Source organism: Sorex fumeus, unplaced genomic scaffold, assembly GCF_029834395.1.
Source record: "Sorex fumeus unplaced genomic scaffold, SorFum_2.1 ptg000037l, whole genome shotgun sequence".
Classification (NCBI taxonomy): Eukaryota; Metazoa; Chordata; class Mammalia; order Eulipotyphla; family Soricidae; genus Sorex; species Sorex fumeus.
In genome coordinates, this window is record NW_026606094.1 from 10,968,369 (window position 1) to 10,994,320 (window position 25,952).

The 25,952-nt window shown below is 36.5% G+C and overlaps 1 protein-coding gene across 1 annotated transcript in view; it reads right to left on the bottom strand.

Annotated features, from left to right (window-relative positions):
* Positions 1-19,291: 19,291 nt before the first annotated feature.
* CPED1 (cadherin like and PC-esterase domain containing 1) overlaps positions 19,292-25,952 on the bottom strand; it is a 338,587-nt gene continuing 331,926 nt past the window's right edge. The window contains exon 22 of the mRNA XM_056118573.1: positions 19,292-21,823. Coding sequence (XP_055974548.1) covers positions 21,608-21,823 — 216 coding nt within the window. The 3' untranslated portion in view covers positions 19,292-21,607. The remainder of the gene's footprint in view (positions 21,824-25,952) is intronic.

A 25,952-nucleotide genomic window follows, 5' to 3' on the forward strand; every position in this document is an offset into this window, starting at 1 on the left:
AATTCCAGTAGGCGGGGGTCACACCCACCACCTGGCCCCCTGGCGCCGTGTAATCCCATCAACGGCCAAGACTCAGAGACTATAAAATCCAGCTCTCGGAACCGAGCGGCCGCCATCTTATCAGGACATCTTTTTATGACATCTTATTATCTCATTCCTACTTTGGACAAACTTGCAGGCTATCGAATGTAGCCTGCCCACAGGGCAGAGTCTGGCAAACTCCCCATGGTACCAAATATGCCAAGTACCAGTAACAATGATGGGTCTCTTTATCCTAAAGAGCCTTGAATATAATCTCAGGGCTAGGATGAAAGAGTCGTTACTGGGGCCTGCTCGAGGCAATCGACAATCGAAAAAATGACTTAAAATATAACATAATATATATATGTTATATATATTTTTATATATATATAAATGTTATATATATTTATATATATATTTATATATATATGTTATATATATATTTGCTTTTCGAGTTACACCTGGCTATGCACAGAGGCTACTCCTGGCTCTGCACTCAAGAATTACTCCTGGTGGTGCTCAGGGGGACCATATATGATGCTGGGAATTGAACCCGGGTCAGCCGTGTGCAAGGCAAATATGTCCTACCCTCTGTGCTATCACTCCAGCCCCACATGCATATATTTTTAAAGTACTAGTTATGTATCACTAGGATACCAGTCCACAAAAGTATAACACTGGGTTATGGAAATAACCTAATTTCTCTTTTTCTTATTAAAATGTAAATACTTGAATTTCAAGGATGAAAACTTTGAGGGAAAAGTCCTTTAGAAATAAATGATTATGTCTATCTGAGTTTACTGCTGGACAGCATACACTTAGTTGCTATGATGTAATAAGTATCTTTCTTTCCATCAAAAAAATTCCAGTCCAAAAAAATCATCAAAGTCTAACAATAGTTTTCCAGTCGTGATTGTTGTCCCTGTGTTCAACCCCTGGCTACCATTCTTCCTGTCTTAAGCTTCACACTGAAGTGAATCACAGTTAAACTGCACCTTAATTGTCTCACTTTGCTGGCTGAAAGCTTTAATAAGGTCTTCACCTTAAACTCCCCCTTAAGTTTTAAATCCTTTGGTTTGACTTTGAAAATCCCTCATTCAGGATTTGTCCATAGCTGTCATTGCTGATTAAATTCATTCTATTTCTTTGGTCTCATTTGGCCTTGCAGTTCAGTTTTTATCCTTCCCCTTTCCACAAATGGGGCCTGGATATTTCTAGTTCTTAAGAAACACAGCATCCATGCCTAGGATATCTTTTTCTTCTCTTTCCATTTACCCAAACCAATTACCTATTTCTAAGATCATACTATTTCTGTAAGCTTTCCAGAGTTAAGCAAATTAATCTCTCTCTCTCACTCTCTCTCTCCCTCTCCCTCTCTCTCTCCCTCTCCCTCTCTCTCTCCCTCTCCCTCTCTCTTTCCCTCTATCTTTCTCCCTGCCCAATTATTACATCATCTCTAGTACCTATCTCCAAATTTATCACTGAATTAATTTTACTTTCTGATTTAAAGAACCTTAAATGTCAGTTACTAGTTAGCATATAAATATCTTCAAATCAAAAGCTTGAGCAATTATTTCGCAATTCCCTATTACCTACAAGAAGCCTTTATGTAGAGTAAACTTTCAATAATGGTCCTGTGGTTTTTGTTTTAGCAGACAAGGCATCTTCCATAACAGCAGAATCAATGAAGCATTAAATTGAGAGCTGTCAGCAGAGAGACAATCTACTAATTTGCCACTTTTCAACTGGAAATATGCCATGACTTATACCTAGTACATCATATTAATATGTGCCACATGATTTGCACAAATTCCACGGGGACCACCAGATGGCTCTGTCTAGAGTATTCACAGCTTTGCTTTCTACTAGTGTTAAAATCAGTAAATAAACGGATACGCTTAAATCTTTCTGGCAGATCTGTAGCTGTGTGATGTTCTCCTTCCAGGTAAATTTGTTGAGCAAGGCTAGGAACTCAGACTTTTCCTGGTATTTCCTCCAGAGAATGCTTTTATTTGGGTAGGCAAGTGCTCAGAGCCCCGGAGATTTATGAGGGTTCAGAGACGTAAGCACAAAGACACAAAGTGCACACTAGGTGTGAGGTGCGTTCCAATTGCAGCCCCACACCTTCTGTTAATGATTATAGGAAGGGAGGCATCAATACAAAAACAGCCGACTCAAAGCCTCTCAAGTTCACAATCTGATGAAGTCTTCTGGTGCCAGACCAACTTTCGGGGTTGTCACATGGTTTAGTGAAGCAGCTTCCAAAATGGGCTGAAAAACCACAATATTGATATACAGGGCCACGTGCCAGAAGAGAGCCCGAGTCCAGCCGACTGGGTAAAAGATTCCAGTTGCTACTTTAGCACCAGCGTATTGTCTGGAATCCCCAGGGCACACTCATGAAACCAGCACCAGACAAATACAGTGGAGCCACTTTTTAATGCTGTTTTGGGGAGAGAACTAATATTTGCCTTATAGGTTAACTGAGTTATGGCAGGTTTTGGCTGGAAGGAGTTTTCCTTCAGGAACTGATTTGGCCCTCAGTGTATCTTAATCTCATAGTAATTATTGGCAGTCTAGGGTGGGGTTCAGTGCTGGAATCCTACCCTTCATTCTATACCCCCCCTCCCGCCTCAGGGGTTCTGATGAATAAAGCATGCACAGAGAGAACTGAACCAGTTTGGGCAAAGTGTCAGCTTTATTAAGCATAAGCCTTCCTAGAAGATTTAGACTATGCAAAGTAAAGGCAGTAAGACTGACAACGCAAGGCTGATTGAATGTATCAATGTAGACGTAGGGCAAGAAGTTGAGAGAAGAAACAAATGAAGGCAAGATGAGGAAGAGAGGACAAGTCATGATAGTTGAGGATGACCAGTTCCACTAAGAAAAAAGATGGCACTAAGAAAAAAAGTGTGCTTTTGAATCACTCATTGGTGATGGGAACCGATTAACTGGCCACTATTTTTCCACAAAATAAACAATAAGGTGGAGGATTTGATACAGATTTTCTCATCACATCAGAGAGTTTAGAAGTGTTGAAGAAAGTCATTATTTGAGCAGAAAAAAAATGGTATTCAAATAAGCCACGGTGCTGGGAGAAATAGGTGAGGCAGATTAAGAACCATCACAGAAGTGTGAGGCAAGACAACTGTGATGTAAATGCTATGGGTTGTACTATGAGACAAGTTATGCAGTGGCAATTAGTCTAAGGAGTGTCTGGTAGATGACTTATTAATGCTCACTAAAAGCACTGTGTGGAAGCTATGGTGTCTTCTTGATAATCATACTTAATTGAGCCCTAAGGGGCAGAGGAACGATTTCATCAAAGTTAACAGTGTCCTTAAATACTGTTCCTCCCTGTTTTTAAAATCTTAGTATATATTATTCGACTTATTTTTCTGCCTGTAAGTTCTTTGGGTAACATTAAGATTAATTTAATGGTTACTTGTCACTATCATTTCAGATAAGTAGTTCAGAAACATATTGACCATGTAATCAATATGAGGTACAAAGGTGGAAGAGAAGACAAATTTAGACTCATAGTAAAAGGTTGGAACAAAATCATGAAAAAAAATAGTCAAGAATAAAAGGTGGGCTGGAGTGGTAGTACAGCGGGTAGGGTATTTGCCTTGCATGCGGCTGACCCAGGTTTGATTTCCAGCATCCCATATGGTCCCCTGAGCAACACCATGAGTAATTCCTGAGTGCAGAGCTAGGAGTAACCCTTGTGCATCGCAGAGTGTAACCCAAAATGCAAATAAATAAATAAATAAATAAATAAGAATAAAAGGCAGCTATAAATATATTTATAACAGGTAACTGATTTCCAGCTTAAAATAAGGTAATAAAAGATAGGGGTGGATATTGTGTAATAAACAAAGGTTCAATGTAATAAGAAAATCTTACAGTGACTAATATATATCAAGCAAAGGAGGAACATAAAAGTACAGTTAGCGATTACTAGTAGAAGACTGATATTAACAGTAATCTAATAACAGAGAATTATAATAACTTATAATAAAGGACACAATTTTCCTTTTTTTTAAAATTTACTTTCTTCACCTCCCCACCGCCTCCACACACACTTTGTTTTAAGCACTGTGCTTTTCAAAGTTGTTCACAATGGTTTGCTATAGGCATTGAGTATTCCAACACCAGTCCCACCAACACTATCACCTTCCCTCCATCATTGTCTCCAATTTTCTCAACCACTCCTCAAGCTTGCCTCCAAGCAGATCAACCATAATTTATTTTGTACAAGGGAACAATTTTCTAAACAGAAAAATAAATAAATAAATAAATAATAACAGTTTTTAATGATAAGCTAAAACAGATGGACATAGTAGACATCCATAGAACATTTAACTCTCAAACCATGAGTTTATACGTTTTTTTTTTTCAGGTGTATGCAGAACATTTTGAAGGATAGACCATATGCTGGGATATAAAACAAAATTCAGTAAACTTGCAAGGATTTAAAAAGCTTTTCCCCTCAATCACAATACTATAAAATTGACACTAATTGTAGAAAGAAACTCAGAAAAACCTTAAATCTGTGAAAACTAAGCAATATGCTTCTCAACAATGAGTCAAATTAAAACAGAAAATTAAAAAGTTGGAGATTATTGAAAATGAATGCTTGTTGTAGGAGCATTACTAAGGGAGACACTAACGTATATTGCTACAATCATTTTTGAAAACAGTATGGTACTCCTAAAGAAAGATATAGCTACCACATGATCCAGAAATCCAGAAATCCAGAAATCCAGAAATCTTCTTAGTATCCAGTGAAGAATAAAAGTCCCAATCAGGTTAGTGAAATTTTGCAAAAACAAAAACCCATGAAAATTCTAACACCATAGAATTTTAAAATCATAGGAAGTAATTAAACAATTCTACAAATGCAGTTCCCCACTTTCCAGAAGTAATAACTGTCAGCTCTTTTAGCTGAAAGACTTTGGTTAAAATAGTATTTTAAAAAATCAGTTTGTTAAAAACCATACTTACACTCTGACCCCTGCCTATATTGGTTCATCTCCCTGCCTCCTAATGCTTTTATTGTGCTTGTGCTTCTATTATGCATCTCCCTGTTTTCTTGTGCTTCGAATCACACCTGAAAAACACCTTATGACATGAAAGGCAGCATTCATAGTTCATGAAATAGGAAGATTTAATAATGGGTTGAGTAGAATACCTCCAAAAAACATACATCCAAAACCTATGAATGTGATCTTATTTGGATTTTTTGCCAAATTGTGTTTCTTTGGGTTTTTTTTTGTTATTTTTTATTTTATATTTATTTATCTTTTAATAGTGAGGGACCATGAGGTACAGTTGTAGACTTATACATTTTTGTGCTTGGGTTTCGATTATACAATGATCAAACACCCATCCCTCCACCAGTGCGCATTTCCCACCACCATGGATCCCAGCATCCCCTCCCCCCCCAGCCCCTATCCCACCCTGCCTCTGTGGCAGGGCATTTCCCTCTCTCTCCTTTTGAGTGCCATGGTCGGCAAAAGAGGCATTGAGTGGCAATCATGCTTGGTCGACAGTCTACCCTCAGCATGCTCTCCCATCATGGGCGGATCCTCCCAACACCCTTTATTTGGTGTTCCCTTCTCTTTCTGAGCTCCCCCTTCTTTGTAGATGCAATTAAATTAAGACTCTTATGAGATCATCCTGGATTATGTGGAGAGTCTAATGACACAAACCCTAATGAGATAGAAAAGGAGACACAGAGAAAGAAATGACCAACACAGACACTGAAGCAATACGAAAAGAACTGGCAGGAGCCGTATAAAGCTAGACATACAACAAAGTACTCTTCTCTAGAGTCTCTTGAGAGAGTACAGACCTGATGACAGCATTATTCAAAGTTCTAAGCTTCCATTGTTTTTTCTTTATCATCTTCTATAGTGGTACTTATTTTGATCGTTCTGGAAAACCCATGCACATGGGAACATACTCCTTGGAGGTTTCTGTGTCTGTCATAGTATGTTAATGATATTTTAAAACTTTTCTTCCCCTTGTTTCATTCAAGTTGCTTTATTCCATGTACTTCATTTCTTTTACTTTCGAAGTTAGCTTCATAAGTCTAGTAAATACTGGATGACTAGGAAAGTACTTAAAAGTCAACTAGAAGTTCTAGATAAGGACATATCAACTCTAGGTTCTTTTTTAGTGTGATCTCTATGGTGATTTTGTTAGTAAATCCTCAACATCAGTAAAATGATTTATCTGTTAGGGTGTTCAGGTTAACAAGAGACTAGTCTAGTCTTCTTTGTTGGTGTTGGATAGTGTTCTCCTGTGTAGTAGAGTAGAAGATTTGTGTGGTCTTAGTCTTTACTGGCTACTGTAGGTGTTTGTGTGTGTGTGTGTGTGTGTGTGTGTGTGTGTGTTAAAGCATGATATCTGAATCCATACTTCTGATGAGTATGAGACAAATTGTCTCGTATTTACACAATTTTCAAAATGTAGACTTATAGTTTTCTGCTGGGATCTAGTGAGACACTTGTAAAGGTAAAAGGAGCAATCTGTGTGATAATGGGATACTTTCTTCTAAGATTTTAGCCAATCATTTTGTTTATAACTTCATTTATTTAGATTCAGATATTTGTATTTTCTAAGACTGTAAATCATGTGATATAAAACAAGTTGCTTCTCGGTGTTTTATAATGGTTTAGAATTCAGCTTTTTTTGGATAAATAACTTCATTATTGATCTTCTGCTTCCAGTTTTAAAACTTGAATTGCTGCCTTCTTTATTGTTCTTTGCCCTTTGAATTGATTTTTTTAAATTTTTAATTGATTTTTAAAAAATCAATTTCCATGTTTGTAGTAGATTTTGTGAATTCATCACAGAGAAAATTTCATCTTCTCTCTGCCACTTTTAACCAGAATTTCTTTACTGAAGACAGATTTTTCAATTGTACTATTGTTGTTGGTTAAGTTAATTACTGATTAATCATAATATCAAATCATATAAAAATAATTTTCAGAAAAATTTGAATTATGTTTTAATTTTTATAAAATGTTTAATTTTAATTAATTTTATTATTCAGTTATTTGTTTTAGAACCACACCCAGTGATGTTCAAGGCATACTCCTGCCTCAGTGCTCAGGGAACTCAGGGGACCATATGTGATGCTGGGATCGAACTCAGGTTGGCTCTTCTCAAGGCAAGCATCTTACTTGTTTCACTACCTCTCTGCTGCATGTTATTGTTTGCCTATATAATTTGATATTAAAAATATTGATTATTCTTCAAAATTGTAACCACAGTGATGCATGTCAATTAGAATCATTAGAATTCTAATCATTAGAATCCTTCCCATAACCAAAGGTAGTTAATGTTAACATGTTGGAATAACTTTTCATTTTTGTCCTTGCATTAGTACATTTTACATGAAAATACTACATTATATGTGAAGTTACTAATTTATTTAAAAATTTTAGTGTCCAAACTAAATTTTTATAGCATTTTCTTCATTTTTTTGATACGTGAGTAGGTTGGTACTATACTTTGGAAATTCTTGGTCTAAATTGACAGTGAGCCACTATTGTAAATGTCTGACAGATTAAGTCTATTAGTGGTATTTAGATTTCATAAAAAATAAAAAAATTGGGTTTTTTTGATCATGCAGAATTTTTTTGACAATATAATCTTTTCCAATCCTGGTTGGAGTAGTGCTTCTCTTTTAAAAAAGTTCTTTGAATTCCACTTAATCTAACCAGAAAGTGCAGGACATTGATAATATGCAAATTTCTTCTTTTACACAACTGTGGTATATATTTATCTGCTCTGACATCCTCTAGGAAGGATGACTGTGCAGTGATTTTAGTATCTTTATTTCATTTCAGTAGTACAGAATACCCAGGTAATCTGACAGTTTGAAACCAGGAAGACAGGAGAACAGAAATAATAAGACAGCATGTAGTGTGCCAGAAACTACTGTATTTTCCAGAAAACATTGATCTTGCTAGGATTCTTTGGGGTAGGGGTGGAGGAGGTGAGGATAGGGAGATGGCCACACTCGGCTATACTCCTGCCTGGTACTGAACTCTACAATCATTTCTTCTTCTTTTTTTTTTAATTTTTTGAACCACTGTGAGGTAGTTACTAGATTTCATGTTTGGGTTACAATCACACAATGATCAAATATCCATGCCTCCACCAGTGCACATTCCTCACCACCAATATCCCCGGTATACCCCCTTTCCCATTCTTCCCCTGACTCCATGGCAGACAATATTCCCCATATTCTCTCTCTACTTTTGGGCATTATGTTTTGCACTACAGACACTCAGAGGTTATCATGTGTGGTCCTTCATCTACTTTCTGCACACATCTCCCATCCTGACCTGTTCCTCAAGCCATCATTTTCTTAGTGATCCCTTCTCTCCTTTGCTCATGAGGCAGGCTACCAGATATTGGAGCAATCTATCTGGCATATGTATCTACTATCCTTTTAGGTTTCAGCCTCATGTTATGTTGTTTTATACTCTAAAAATGAGTGCAGTCCTTCTATGTCTGTCCCTCTCCTTCTGACTTAGCATGGTACTCTCCATGTCTCAGGGACCATTTGAGGTGCTGGGGGTCACCAGTCAGCAGTATGCAAGGCAAATGACTTACCTGCTGTATTATTACTCAGCTCTGATCTTGTAGGGGCATTGTAAAAGAATCATATTCAGACTTGCAGTGTATTTCTTTGTTTTATTTTGTTGTTGGAGGTGTGGGGGGGTGCACACCTGGTGAAGCTCGGATGTTACTCCCAGCTATGTATTTAGGAATCACTCCTGGCAGTGACTTGTGGGCCATATAGAATTCCAAAGATTAAACCTGGGTCAACCACATGCTAACACACCCTACTGGCTATACGATCACTCTGGTCCCTGGAATGCATCTTTACATCAGGTATAAAAACACTTCCTTAGCCTATTGCAGGTATTTATTAATAAATGTCCAATCATAGTAACCTTCATAGTTGTGCACACAATCTGGAGTGTTTTTATTCTATACTAATCAGTGGAAACCATGGTTGCTATGGTAGGCCCAATGTTTCAAAATAAGGTTATTAAACATACATGCTGTTTGCAGCAGTCATATTAGAAACTGAAAATGCTGGACATTGATTTTCAGACTTTATTTTAAATTTCCAGACTGGTTCTCTTTAATACCAAGCAATTTGGGTGATATCTTTGAGGGAAAGTTGAACCACTAACAGCTTTTTACTGCAAATCTAAAGCAGTCTTCATAACTTAAAGGGTTAAATTTTTACACTGGGAACACTTTTATAACTGAGAAACGTGAGAAATACAATTGGCAAGTCAATTGTGTTGGCTATGTTTATTGCTGAACCAAGAAAGCTCTTATGAGTCTGAAGACAAAGCTAAGAAAAGGATCAATCCTTCTCAATAGACAATTTCAAAAGTAAAATTATGTTACTTAGTATAATATAAGACATTTTCCTTTTGTGACTACAACCATCCTCTCTGGACTAAGAGCATCTTTGTATTCTGTAAGCAAGACAGTTATTTAATGACTGTAAAACCCAATGGTCATCTGCACAATTGAACATTTGTTTTCTTTTTCTTTTTTTTTTCCTTTTGGGTCACACCTGGCAATGCACAGGATACTCCTGTCTCTGCATTCAAGAATTACTCCTGGCGTGCTCAGAGGACTATATGGGATGCTGGGAATTGAACATGGGTCGGCCGCATGCAAGACAAATGCCCTACCTGCTGTGCTATCTCTTCAGCCCTGAACATTAATTTAGTTTTCAGTGGGAGGCTGATTCTATTACCTGTTTAAATTATAGCCTTGGAAATCTACTTTAAGGAAATATTGCAAAATTTTAGCATACTTTTGTTGATAATTGTGACACCAACCAAATGACACCTTACATTATTTTTTAGGGTTTCTAAACCTATTTTTGTTTTGTTCTTGGGGTCACAGCTGGTAGTGCTCAGGGCTTACTCTTTGCTCTGTGCATAGAGGTCATTCCTGGCAGACTTGGAGGACCATATGGGTAAGGGATCAGCATATGCAAGGCAAGTGCTTATTGCTCTATTCTCTCTGGCCCCAAACCTCTTACTCCCCTTGATTTCTCTCACTCTCATTTTGACACTTTTCTTGCTCTTCTCATGTTCTGTTGCCTCCTTTTGTTATTTTTTCTTCTGTATTATGATGGAAAAAAACTTCTTTACTTTTCCAACTGATCTTCTGGTGAAAACAACTGATCTTTCTGGATTTCTGAATGATTTAAATGTTTTAATCATATTCTCTCAGCAAGAGAACAGCCATCTTTTACTGCAACAGAGGACTAAACACTGCACAGCAGAGAAAAGTCGGTTTAAGTAACATTTATCTTTTTATTAGCATGGAAATAACAGAAGTTAATTTTTTTTAAAGGACCACACCCATAGTACTAGTGGGAGGTTATGAGATGTCAGAATCAAACTCAGGGGCTGGTACGTGCTAAAAGTTTTTGTGGTTAGCCTCAGGGCTTTAAATTACCTTGTTCTCTGGAGGGCAAGACAATGGCCATGTTATCCTAAAATTGTTTTGAAATAGAATTTAACCACTGTCTTTTAATCCTCCTAGGATCTGACCTTGTTTTAGAAACTTGATGAACATACATTCACATACAAATGATCTGTAATATTTTGTTGGAAGAGGCTCTAGAAAAAGGACTACAGTTGTGATAAACTTGAATCAATAACTCCTTTTATTTCTGAAAATGCAACTGCATGGAGTGAAGAATGGATAAAGCAGTTAGAGCACTTATTCTACCAGGGTAACCAAATCAGTCCTGGAAATTCTCAAGGAAGTTGGCATCATTAGTCAGAATGCACTTACATTTAAACCCTATCAGCAGTAAAGAGTGAATATAAACTTTTAATTTTCATCTACAGTGAAGCAGTGAATATAAACTTTTAAATTTCATCTACAGATGAATCATATTCTTCGCCTTAATAACATTTTATATCTTTGGCAATTTCTCAGTGGATTGCTATTATACAGCAGACTCTTGCTTAAAAACAAAGCACAATAAAGCATATTTTTTGTTTCTTTGGTCAGTGCTAGGAGCCATTAAATAGAAAATATAGAGCCATAAACAACTGGGTTATAAGATCTTCTTTCTAAGCTGAATTGGCAAAATGTAAAGTAATGGGTAGTGATCATTGAGTCGTATCACAGTCAGGTTTATCTTCAAAGTTTCCCTCTTTCTAGGTCAATACCTGCAATTCCTTTAGCAATTCCTCAGAGATTATATTTCTTCTGAGCCCACTGCTCAACTGTAGCTAATTTAAACTTCAGCCTTTGGAGATAAACTTGGTAAATAGCATCATACTTGGTCTTAGTTAATGACCTGTTGCTTCTCAGATGGCAGTTAAAATTATTTGTACTGTAAGCAGAACAGCAACAATAACCAAACTTAAAAACATGCCTGTTAAAGAGCAATTTGGGGAGGTTGGAGAGTGGGATGTAACTGGGGGTATTGGTGAATGTAGGATGACACTGGTGATGGAATTGTTGTTGAAACATTGTATGTCATGGTGCCTTCATAAAAATATAAAAATAAACACTCAAATATCCAAATAAAATAAAATTTAAAAATTATACTCAACTCCCTTATTCATTCAGTGTGGCAAAGTTAGCCCAATGGACTGGGGGAAATAGCATGATTAAATGCATTTATATTCAAATGTCTCAAACTTCCAATGGTATTAGCATCTTATGAGATTGCTTGTGCATGCTAAAAGTTTGTTAATATATGAGAATGTATGTATGTATGTTAATGTATGAGAATTCAATAACTGAAAGGTTTTCAAACAGAAAATAGAGTGAAATAAAGAAGTATAAGTATAGTGGGGGGTCACCCAGCTACAAACCAAGGATGTGCTCCTTTTTTCCTTATTTCTAGACACAATTTTGTGAAAAACTAAATGCACTTTGCTCCTGATTTGCAGCTCTTCTTACACTCCAAAGATTCATATTTAAAAGATATTTATAGTGCCACTTGCTAATTTAAGTTGCTGAAAAATGTTTCTACTATTTCGAGGAAATATAATGCAAGGAAATCTTTCAGCTAACCCACTGTTACCAAAAAAATTATGAAATCAATGAGTGTAAAAGATGCAAGTACCTACTGAAGCTCACCAGAAACAGACGTTTCCCTACGTATGCTTTTCAGTGAAAATGTGATCCTTTTACCCATAGAACTTTCAATTCCATAATCAAATTCAGTTGCATTGTTAATGTACTGTTGACATTAACTTGTATCTCATACACACAAGACTGGGAATACACATATGTTAACTTGAAACAGCTGTTTGCAAAATTGCTACAATATGGCCAATACTGCTTTTAACCATTATGCCCTTCCATTTAAGCATGATTTGCATCTGTAAGCACTTATTACATATAAAGTTAAGGGAAGATTTATGACACAAAAATGATGAATTTTAATGCTAAATTAATATTTCATTTGACAACAGTATGGTAGAAGCAGAATGTTAATAGAAATATTTCTACAGATCAGAAGCCATGGTCTGCATGCCCTAGAGCAGGGTTTACAGCAGTATCTTCCCACATACTCTCAGATCAGATTAGCAGACAGTTCTAGATGGGGCCATAATTACAGTTTGCTCTTATTTTCTCTGTTCTTCAGAATGGCAGTTATTTTTTAAAAAACAATTTATGTTATGCCTGCTCTTCATTTTCACCTACTGTCTCATTTCTAGGTAGCTGATACCTGAAACACCTCCAAAAAAAACATTGTCCAACATTTGTCCTCTTACAGTCCTTGTGAGAGCTTAGGTAAAACGCCTGAGAATTCATTACCTGGGAGTGGCTTTCTCGGACCCATCCTAGGTTTCAAAAGAGTAGGACAGAGATACTGTGTGGGGTATTGTGAAGAGGAATGCTGGAATACTTGAGGCTGCAAGCTTGAGAAAATGGTCATATCTTCTGCCAGCTTCTCGCTGAGTGTTCACAGATTCTAGTCAGGCAGATCTCAGATAGATGTGTTCATACTTCTCCATCTATCTCTTTGCCATCTCCCAATCCCTCACTCCCCAGGATGCAACAGGAACAAAGAAACACTTACCCTTTCTAGCAAGGGTTATAGGAAGCAATAGCATTGTTTCTAACAAAATTCTTTGGTAAAGCCTGAGACATGGTCTCATAATATGAGCAGGATTTCTGACTCTAGCAAATGTTTTGTTAGTGCATTAATTTTTACTATTGAATGAAAATTTGTAGAGTGCCATTTTTGTAGTAATTCATTGACTTCTAAACAGAGAACGCAAAGATTAAAGCAAAATGGAAGTGCCAGCCACAAAAGACCTTATGTTTTATCATCCCATTTATACAAAATGTCCAGGACAAGTAGATCTATTGAAAGAGAAAGTAAATCAGTGGTTATCCAAGGCTGGAGGAAAGAAAGGGTAGTGAGAGATTGCTATATCATTCTTTGGGGTGACAAAAATGTTGTAGAGCTGAATTATGGTAATTTCAGTGGAAAACCAGTGTATATATGCTAAAAATCATTGAATTATCCATTTAAAATGAGTAAACTGTGGCATGTGGACTGTATTTCAGAAAACAATCTAAATTAAGTAATAAAGAATACAAATGAACACATACACAACTCAGTTTCTTCCTCATTGAGCCGGCATTCTAGAAATATCAATTATGAAACAGAGAAAGATAAATGCTGGGATAAGGACTTGTATATGAAGGGACCACAAAGGAAAGGGATCACATTGATTGGTATTCAGTGATTCAGAAAAAGATTTCTAGAGCAGATGGCATCTCATCCAAGTAGAGCTATAATAGACAGAAAAGATTATAGAAAAGTATTTGATTAAAATATTTCTTAAATACTATTAAAGGTGCTTTAACAACAGTCCTAGGGATAGAGAGGTAGTACAGGGGTTAAGGCATTTGTCTTGCACATGGCCAACCTCAGTCAATCCTCAGCATCACACGTGGTTCTCTGAGCACTGTTAGGAATTATTCTTGAACACAGTACAAGAAATAAGCTGTGAGCATTGCAGGTAGGGCCCGAAACCCAAAATAAAATAAGATAAAATACATATCCTAGGACTTGAGGGACTAGTTAGTGCAAAATTGCAGACACTTATTATGTAATGTGGCGGTGTATGATAGAAATAGACACAAGGACTGTGAGAGCAGGCAAAAGGGAAAATAAACTCAGTGAAAGAGAGAGGCAGAGTCTCCTTGCATGTAAGTTATATTTGGGAATGTCAGTTTGTTTTGACCTGGTGAGTTGTGTAATCTGTGGTCTTTGTTTTTTTGTTTGTTTGTTTGTTTGTTTGCTTTTTGGGTCACACCCCATGATGCACAGGGGCTACTCCTGGCTCATGAACTCAGGAATCACTCCTGGTGGTGCTCAGGGGATCATATGGGATGCTGGGGATCGAACCCAGGTCAGCCACATGCAAGGCAAATGCCCTAACCGCTGTGCTATCGCTCCAGCCCTGTGTTCTGTGGTCTTGCCCATGCCTTCTACTCAAATGGGGTCGTCTGTCATTGTTACAGAATTCCTTTACATGACTTCTGCCTCTTACTCCTTATCCAGGACAGCTTTTGCTATGGTCAAGCCCTGAGATGAGAGTCAGAAGGAAAACTATAAGGTGGAGGGAAGGGAAGAGGCCTTGTGTATGACCAGATTCCCTAGTAAATGTAATTCCCACAAGAGCTTCTTATTGATCCATTATTTTCAGCAAAGACAGAGCTGTCCAATCCTTATTCTTTCTCTATTTCCTCTATAGTTTTGATAGTAAGTACCCTCAAGAGCCCTTAGTCAAACCCTTCCTAGCATCTTCTCATTCTGATGATTTCTGGCACCTGGGTCACTTGTCACGTCCCAAGAGAGGCATCTGCCAGACACCTTCCTTGCACATCCCTCCAGGCATTGCTTGGCAGAGGCCTCCAACTACATTCCCCACATGTCCAGACGAGCACCTGGCTGAGGCATCCAGAGATAGAGAACCTACTGGTCTAAAGGCTTTGCACTCTGCTATAAATAAATAAGAGGAATATTTGAAGGAAACAAGTAAATGGATGTAAAGGTCATTTGACTCTCCTTTACTTTTTATTTCACTGTATGCATAGGCACATATCTGTATTTATTCACATATGAGTCCATGTGTTTTTATTCAACACATGTTTTTGTTTAAAATAATCCAAAATTCCTGTATTGGAATGCATACCTTGAAGCATAATCTATGCAGGCACAAACTAGGGATGTCCTAGCTTCGGCCCAGTTTTGGCTTTCGTGTTTGCAAGAGGCACCATATAATGCCAGTGTCCAATGGTGAGAAGACTATTATTTTCAGTGTATTTGTTAGTATTTTACTGGAGAGGATGCCTGGGAAGGCTTCTATTGGAAAAGAAATCGACTTCCAGAAACGCAGAAGTTCAAAGACTTAGGATAATCCCAGGAAATAGGAACGAACCATTTGGGCCAATCACCCACTTGAGACTATCCATTCTTCTGGTAAATAGGAATCTGAGATGCAATGGGTGTATCAGTCTCATCTGAGAATCCATAAATAATTCATGGAAGATATCAATTTATTTAGAGGATAAGTGCCAAGAGAGAGTTAGGGTGTTTACCAATAACATGGCCTTGGAAACACCATCCTATTGAAGTGATTCCTGTTCTTGGCAGGAATAACTTGTGCTAAGGATTGCATCCACACCCTTTTAAAAACATGCCATTGATTTTGCATAGCTAATGTGAACACTGAAATGGGGACTCTTCAGAGACAAGTATGAACAGATCCCAGGTTTTCCCTATGGGCATGCACATGTGGTAGAAACCAATGACCAGGAATTGGTGGCGTTTGATGAGGAAACTCCAATGCCACAAGGCACTTTTTTGACAATTCCCCCTCCCACCACTACTCTTGATTCAGATCAAATTTTATTGTCCATATTGAGGTAGCTGCAAATAATTTCATGCCCTGCCCGTGATGTAGGTACTGATTTTTAGTGGAAAAACTCATAAACTCTTTTCATGTTATTGTAAAAGCAGAGTGCTCATGTCCATTAGAACATAAGCATCATGTTACATGTAATTAAGACTAGGCAGAGAATACAAAAAGGTAAGGTTTATATATACCCTGATTACAGATTAAATGCACACAGAAACACTGTGTAAATTGCGTTTCAAAGACAAAGTAAGGACACGCAAGAAAATTCACAATGGATAAATGGTCTAATGGGTGAAAAAAAGTGGGCTGTTATTTCAATTAGTCTTAAGGATATACTCTCAGATGTTTAAAGGATGTTTTCTATTTTTCCTGAGCATAGATGAGAAGATATCATTAAAGGCATATTCAGGGGCTGGGAAGATATTACTGGGCCTAAGGCACTTGTCTTACATGTAATCAACTTGTGTTCAATCCCTGACATCATGTAATGATTCCCTGAACATTATAAAGGATGATACTTGAGTACAGATCGAGGAGTAAGTCATGAACACTACATGATATGACGCCTCAAACCAAAAGAGAAACAGAGGTATATTCAATTACTATTGGGATAACCTAGATTAAAATTTGGGGTTCAATAAAATTAGAAAATTATTTTTTTCTCAGGAATTATGAAGTCTTGTACATTTTGACGGATATCCAGGGTCTGTCAGACCAAATGCAAGAGTGTTCATAATTTTTATTCACCTAAAAATCCTAAATAGCAGAAGCTCACTTCTGGAGTAAAGGCCAAAGCTGTAGTTTTGTTTTCCTTTGTGTTCTGATTTTCATGGGCCTAACAGATGATTCTAAATCATTTGCTTCAGTGTTGGCATTTTTATATTATCCTCTTATCTCCATGTATTTATTGCAAAGAGATGTCAAGAATTCTGCATCTCTGATCTATAGTTATCAAGATAAGAAGATATAATGGAGACCAGGAAACTTTTTATTCCTAACTGAAGATTAGAAGATATCTGATTGATTATAGATTGCAACATTCAATCATCTCATTTTAATCTTCTTAAATTTTTTAAATATTAAGAAAATTATAAACGTTAAAATGTGCAATTTATAGACTAAATAAAAGCAAAATTATGGAACATAAGAAAATTAAAATATTGATTTTGGTGCCATAAATTGAGATTTCAATTTACAGACTGAATAGATTTATTATTAAAAGCATGGAAATACAACTAAACAAAACATATCAATAAATTACATTACCATCATCATTAAATTGTTTAGCACAAAATTGATTAATTTAAGCAGCTGGCCATAAAATAAGGAAAGTTTAGAACCAATGAGTTACATTTTATATTTATGACACCATGCTACTTCTGAATCCTGGTGCATCAATAATCAATTGTAATTACTTTATTATTTAATACTATTAAATATTTTAATTAGTCCTATTAGAATACTGTTTGTCACATGATAAAAATATTATGTTGCAATATAAATTTCCTAAGACAATATCTTGGTTGGATATATTAAAAGTCTTCCCACAATGTAACTTAAAACATGATGACTCTGTAGGATGACATACAGACTGCAACTATACTTGGAATAAATATTTTGTTTGGCAATCAGTGCGTTAAAGCACAGTGATCTGTTTGGTAGAGCTTTAAAATAAATTCTTTTCTTTTTAAGAAAGACAAAGAAACAAATAGAGCACCACTACAGAGAGGATGGCCTTTGTCAATTAGAAGAAAAAGAAAAAACGTTCTGCAGTCCCCTACACCAAGTGAATGAATCATAAAAGAAATATGGAAGTTGATAATAGCAGTTACTGCAGCAATAAAAACATGATAAAAGGCTCTTTGACAGTCTGAACCCTTGGATGCTGTGCCAAGTACAAAATCTAGTTTGTAGACACATGCATATCCTGCTGTCTTTATAGGTCTTGGGGGTTTCTGCTTCATACCCTATGTGGAAGTGATCTATCAAAATGTCTTAGTTTTCAAAGCAATCAAAATCATTTATACCTTATCGTCTCAATTTTTTAAAAGCAAAAGTATCATTTGCAGAGCAATTTTTCCTTAATCTAGTGAAAAATGTATGATTTTGTATTTAGGTTCATGTTTTTGAAATTAATGCATAAGAATGGACTCATTTGCTTGTTCATTTTTAATGTGACAATCCTAACCAGAAATTTTGACGTCATTTTTGTAGTTGCTTTATTTTATAAGATTAAAACTAAAATTAAAAAATACTTTATTATTATTTAAATTTTTTTGTGCCACATCTGGCATGCTTAGGGCTTTTTCCTGGTTCTGTGCTCAGGGCTTACTCCTGGTGATGCTCAGCAGATCAAATGCAATATGAAGGATCTAACCCATATCTGTTGCATGTTAGGCCAGTGCCTTACCCACTATACTGTCTTTCTGGCCCTAATACTAAAACTCTTTTAAGGGACTGTCAGGAAGATAGTACAGTGGGCAAGGCACTTGCTTTGCACACACCCGACTCGAGTTCAATCCCCATGTGGTTCCTTAAGATCACCAGGAATTATCCCTAAGTGGAGAGCCAGGAGTGAGCACTGAGCACAGAAAGCATTTTTTCCCCTCCCAGGAATATTTTCAGTAGCATTTCCGTCCCAATAATCAATGATTTCTAAGTGGGACTCCTTCTTCAGAGAAGACTGTTAGACTTTAGTGCAACAAACATGAGAAAGGTTAAATTATTCACATGAAAATCCAATCAGCAGGAAATAGCCAATTCTTGTTTTTCATATGTCCTACAGGAATCTATTCACCTCCTTAAGTAGCACACTGTGCTTTTCAATACACACACGTGCAAGCACACACACATACATGCAAACACACACACACACTCACACATATTTATACTCATAGAGTTAACAATGATGCTTAGCAATGCCTGTGTAGGTTTTTGTTTGTTTGTATTTTTAAATTTTGGCATCACATGCAGCAATGGTACTCAGGGCTTAGTCCTGGCTCTGCATCCTGGCGGGGCTGAGAAGACCATATGTGAGTCTGTGGATAGAGCCTGGGTCAGCCATGTACAAGGCAAGCCCCTACTCATTACACTATCTTTCCAGCCCACATATTCAAACTCTTTGGTACAGCCTGCGTATTTATTAAATCAACATTTAGATAACATTTATGTTTATCTTATTAAGTCACAGTTCACAATTGAGTCCATAAGATAAGACATCTCCAGTGGTCAACATGTGTAAGGTTGTATACCTCCAATAAAAAGGAACACAAAAGAACAAGAGATAGTCTGAACAGAGGCCATTGATAGTAAGACATTTATTAATAATATTTTTACAGTTGTTTCTAAAATTTATTATTATTTAAATGGTGGAGGTAAATGCCAGACTAACCTCAGTCAGATGGTTATTACAGTTAGGTTAACAGTAAATTATAAGAAACACCCTACTGACTATAATCTTAGTATGGAGTATGTATATAACACATTAAGAAACCAAAAGGAAGCCATGTGAATTGGCAACATTTCATGTCATTCACAAATCACTGAACACCTGGAAATTATGCATGAGTACAGCTGCAGATATTAGAAAGATCTTTCTTTTCAAATGTCAGTTGTGTGCAATTTAGAAAATTCATCTTCTGTCATATGCAGATATGCATTGCTTATGATGAATGATAGTCATGCTTAAATATAATTTAAAACAGTTAAATATAAATTCATGTTTATTTTATATAAAATATATGTATAAAAATAGAGTATTTAACGAAAGTAGATATTCATACTATGGTACTGGTCAATAAAAATAGTTTTATATTTTGCCTGATAGTGAAGCTGAGGTATTTATATATTTGGTAATTTCATTTATTGAATTAACCCCTTCAGTGCTGCCCCCTCAATCCTTTAAAAAAACATTTAAAAATTATGTTGCCTTGATAAAGAATGTCTAAAAAAATTTTGTAATTGTGAGATCTCTTTCTAAACATCCTCGCAAAATAAAGAAATTGGATGTTTTTTTTTTTAACTTAAAACAGTCCAGAAAGTAAGTCCTTAATACTAGAATCAAGTGCATTTGAAAAATTTTCCACAGTTTTTTTTTTATTGCTTTTGTTCTTGTTTTGTTTTCCCCTCCTTCGATTTTCATTTTCTGTTGTCATTGTGGCAACCAGGATTCCACACATTTGTGATGTTCCTTCACTGTACTGCCATAGTCAGACACTCCCATGCTGACTGGAGGGCTCAAACTTTAGTTGTGCTGCTCCCACACATGTTGCTGTGTGAGCTAAGGATGTCACCGTTCTGTTGGGGTGCTAGGTATCAATCACAAAAGGCAGAGTCACAGGGATCGCACTAAGCATGTGGAGTGGTGCTGGGAATCCAACCATCAGCTTATGCTTATAAGGTAAGTGCTCTGCCACTGAGCCATTCCTGGATTGCCCCTTGTCATAGATTTAGTTTAAAAATCATCTTATGACTACTATAGATTTAGATAAGGTACACTTGTATAGGAAAAGAGATACAGAGCTACTCATATCCCAATAATATCTTTGGACATTTAAAAATGACACATTTAAAAATGCTTATGCACTTGAGAATGCCTTATCATTTGCAAGATATTTACATAAAATTTTATTATAATCTAAAATCACACAGGCCATCAGTGGCAAATAAAAGCCTTCTAAAGTAATATCATCAATGAAACATAATAAATACATGAGGAACTGTATTTTGTTCCTACTTTTAAGTTATGTCTTTAATCCATTAAGACTCAATTTTGTCATCCAAGTTCAGAGACAGGGTAGGTGGGAATGTTTACAAAACATAGAGTACAAATTTAAATATACTGATTTTAACTGAAATAATATATATATATAACACTCCTCCCCTCCCCTCTCATAGACTCTCTCTGAATTCCCTTATGAGCATTAGAGTTTTTCGACAGTCATAGATCTGCAAAGCATAAGCCGTCACAAATGTCATATTTTCTCCTGTTCAAAGACACAAGCACAATCTCTACCGGCACGTGGAATGTAATTGCCTTTTCCCTCTTCAGTATTAATGTATCAGTCGAGGCAACAGACAATACTCAAGAGCATTATCTCCTTTGATGCTGTCCACATAATTCAAGTGTCTATATTTCCTTTTATTATCACAATGCAAAATCTGGCCCACAGTGGCTTTAGTTTATGATTACACTCAACGGAGTCCTTTTCTAACTCTTTCACCTTGAAGCAACTTGCTTATCTGTTGATTGATTTTTAATGTTGTGAGAGCCACATTTGACAGTGCTTAGGAGTCACAGTTACTCTTGGTGGTGCTTAGGGGGTATCTGAAGGTGCTCCTCAGGCTACTTGATGCAGGAGGTTGAACCCAGGGTCTCATGGCATGTGATTTCCCCCTTGACTCATGACCTTGGTCATGAAAATCATCTTATTTTCAAGAGCACGTCTTTATTTTATAAGCCTGTGGATAAAATTATTATTATGACTATTGAAATACTCCAAGTGCATGGTGGCATAAGCAAGTGGTGGTGTGCATGAGTGTGGCAATTCGATTCCTAGACCAGAGTCCAGGTGAGGGGGTTTCCCCAGTTCCAACTTCCATCATCTTTCTGGAATCTACATAGTTCTTTTACTTGCACACATTCTGCTGAGAAGGATTTCAGAGCAGACTTGATTAACTGGACCTCTGACATGATAGGGTGATTGAGAATTTCTCACTGAGTCTTGTTGCTGGAGTTTGCTTTGATTGCTGAAATATTTTCCCACAGTATGATTTCTTGATAGTTTCATTTTAATGAAGTGAAATTCTGTGGCTAACTTTGATTTCACTACCTGCAAAGAGAGACCGAAAGAAAAAAAGAATAGTTAGGGCAAATCAAGGACACTTGAGTCTTGCAGAGAGCAGTGTAAGTGACTGAAAAACTTGAATGTCATCTCTCACACTGATGTTGCCCAAAGGGTATAAGACAATTTACACAATCAAGAATCTGAGTAACTTATTTTTCAAAATGGAGAGAGGAGTAAATTAGGATTTCCACAACTTTTCTTACCTCAGGGTAGCATATACAACTAAGGAGTCAATTCAGAATATTTCCTGTTTTTAAAAATTAATTATTGATTTTTTGTTCCAGTTTTTATTTATGCACCGTGGCATACAATATTGTTATAAGTTGTGTTTCCATCATACAGTATTGCAGCAACACACCCACCGCCAGAATGTCAGTACCCTTCCCCCAATGTCCACACATTCTCTTCTACCTGCGTGCCACTACACTTCTTGGCAAATTCAGTTCTGCAAAACTCCATTCAGGGACTGTTACTATCGATCATTTTAAATTCTCTACTATATTTGTTTACATACCATGCATGAGACAGCTCATTCTGCATTTGTCCCTTTTCTTATGATTTACTTCGCTGAGCATAATACCCTCTATTCCCATTCATAAAGAAGCAAATTGCATGATTTCACCTTATTTTTTTTTATAGATGAGTAGTATTCTACTGTGTACACATACCACAGTTCCTCTGTACTCTAATTTACTCTTGGGCACTTTTGTTGCACCCAGATCTTGGCCTTTGTGAATATCACTACAAATATCTTTTCAAAATATTGTTTTTGTGTTCTTGTGGGTAGGCACCAAGAAAAATAATTTCTGAATCCTATTGAAGTTCAATTCTTAATGTTTGGAGAAAATTCCATAATGAGTTCCACCAAGGATGAACCAGATGTCATCTCCACCAACAGTGGATAAGTGTTCCTTTTTCTCCAAATCCCAGACAGAACAGGGTGTTTCTACTACTTTTGATATATGCCAGTCTCACTGATATGAGGTGATGGCTCATGGTTAATACACAGAGGTATGGGGCTGGAGCGATAGCACAGAGGGTGGGGCATTCGCCTTGCACGTGACCGAACTTGGTTTGATTTCCAGCATCCCATATGGTCCCCTGAGCACCGCCAGGAGTAATTCCTAAGTGCTTGAACCAGGAGTAACCACTGTGCATTGTCGGGTGTGACCCAAAAAGAAAAAAAAAGCAACAACATCAACAAAAAAGCACGGAGATATTTGTATTTCCCTGATGATAAGTGATGAAGAACACTTTTTTTCCATAAACCTATTGGATAACAAACGGTTTCTTTTCCATACTGATGTGTATGTGTATGTGTGTGTGTGTGTGTGTGTGTGTGTGTGTGTGTGTGAGAGAGAGAGTGCATAGGCAAAATACTAATCTGTAAGAATATATTTATATACCCTTTCTGAATCACTAATTCAAGTACCATATTCTAAACCTGTTCATGGAATCTTTTCATAGAACGGAAACCAAAACTATTCTCAGAGAAACAAAATATTTTTTTTTATTGTACAACCATAAGCTTACACTAAGAGAGTTGGCATGTTGTTTCTCTGGGCATTTTGTAATTTATGGAATCTGAAGGAGTGGCCTATGCCCTCTCAAGCTTATGTTTCTAAATAGCTAGATTGAAAAATAACTTTGAATAATTAATATTGAAAATATTATCAAGAACAAATATCTTATAATAGTTGCTTTCTCACTTCTGCCCCACATATTCAGTCACCAATTTCTTTACCAGAAGCAATAAATATTGATCATTTATTTTTGATTTAATTTATAGAGACTTTGTGAAGATCTAGACACATATATGTCACTGTCACTGTCCTCTCGTTGTTCATCGATTTGTTCGAGCAGGCCCAGTAACGTCTCCATTGTGAGACTTGTTACTGTGTTTGGCATATCGAATACATCACAGGTAGCTTGCCTAGCTTTGCCGTGAGGGCGAGATACTCTCAGTAGCTTGTCGGGCTCTCCAAGAGGGAGGAGGAATCGAACTTCATGTTGGCCGCTTGCAAGGCAAACACCCTACCCACTGTACTATTGCTCCAGCCCAAACACATATATACAAAGAACATATACTTACTGCCCATTTTTACAGTTCACAAATGTTGGTGCTCTGGTAAAATTCCCTAACTGGAACTTTTAATTATTGGGTAAAATAACTCAGAATGTCAGCAGTGACATTCAATAGAAAAAAAAGTGTGGACCAAGACCAATAAATTATGAGAATGGTGGGAAGCAGGGAGGAGAGAAAATATACACTGGAAAAGATGTCATAAGGGAAGTATAGTACAAGAGTAAGTGATTTAACGCCTTCCTATTAAAAAGACCCTTTCAGTTAAAAAAAGATACATACACTCTTTTATAAGAAATAATTGAATCATCATGAGATAGACAGTTACAAAACTAACATGATCAAATTTCAGTCTTACTATGTTCCAACACCCATCCCTCCACCAGTGTACATTTCCCACCACCAAAGTCCACTGTATCCCTCCTGCCATCCCCTCCCCCATGCCTGCCTCTAGGGCAGGAACGTTTCTTCTCTCTATATATATATTTACTTCTGGGCATTTATGGTTTGCAATAAAGATACTGAGAGGCCATCATTTTTTTCCCTTACCCACTTTCAGCACACATCTCCCATCCAGAGATATCCCTTCCACCATCCTAGTCATAATAGTTCCTTCCCTGTTCCAATTGTCCTCTCCCCCAGCCTTAAGTCAGGCTTCCAACCATGGACCAATCTTCCTGGCCCTTGTTTCTATAAACCTTGGCTGTTAGTCTCATACTAGACACATATACTCTTATTGTTGACTAATAAAAACAACACCAGCTCCCATGGACTCAAATAATTCTTTTGAGTTCCATATAATGATTCAGGAACACAATTTTACTTCATATATAAAAATTAAATTAAAAATAAAAATATTTTAAAAATTATATGATATTTAAAGATAAATATCTTCAGTTTTGTTACAAGTGAGAATGAACAATTTTAGAAATTTAAGTAAAATTTTTATACATATATTAAGATATTAGTAGCTGTATTTGGGTGGAAGTATTGTAGGTGATTTCAAATTTTGGCTATAATTTTAATAAATGGTACTTTATTCTATAAACATAAAATTGTGCAAGCCATAATCGTTTGGATAGAAAAATGTAATTGTATTATATTTTAAAGCCAATTTTATGCTACTAACCTCAAAGAAATACCTTCCTGTAGCTATGGGAGTTGAAACTTCCTGATCAGGCTTTCAAAAGTGATTCTTAAGAAATCCAGTGAATTCATTGGGTTATTGTACAGAGTCCCCATGGATCACAATTTAAAGCCCAGTTGGCAGCTAACAGCTTATTAATATTTCAGATCTCAAGGCCTTTAAATTCCTATTATGTACAGCTCCTTCATTTCTGTTTAGTTGGTTATGTGATAACTTTAAATATAATAGGCTGGGGAGGTGCATTGATGTTTTCTGAACGTCTTGTCAATGTTGAGGTTTATATTCGTACATGGCAAGATTAGTGAACATTCTTAAGGATATTTATTTAAGGAAACACTTAAGCGTAAATATTACATTCAGCCCTGAAAAAATATTATTCCAGTTTCCTCAAGCCAAAATAAGGTTCGTTTTGTTTATATAATTTTATCTCATTTTGTGGCTTTTGTAATTTCCTCATAATTTGCATACTAATTGCATGTAAAATAGAAAAAGATCCATCTCATTGCAAAAGATTTTAGTTCTTTAAAAATGATTCTAATGTTTTGTGCCAGCATCAAGATTGTTTTTAATGTCGCATTACACACATTGGACACTGCTAATGTAGATATTGATAGCAGCACTGAATGTGATACATGAAAAGGATACAGAAATACGCAATTCTTGAGTGTGTGTGCATAACTTTCACTTGGTAATAGTGTTGTTATTTTGCCAGATCAGTGGGAAGAATAATTGTGTATTTTGATTTTTTAAATCAAGTGATGATTTCTGAGAAAAGAATATGGGAAAGAGGGGTTTCCCATACCTTTTGAGGACCATCAATGCTTTCCATAGAGCCAGTACTCCCTCTGGGCCATTATAACACATGTATGTCTCTGAAATGACAA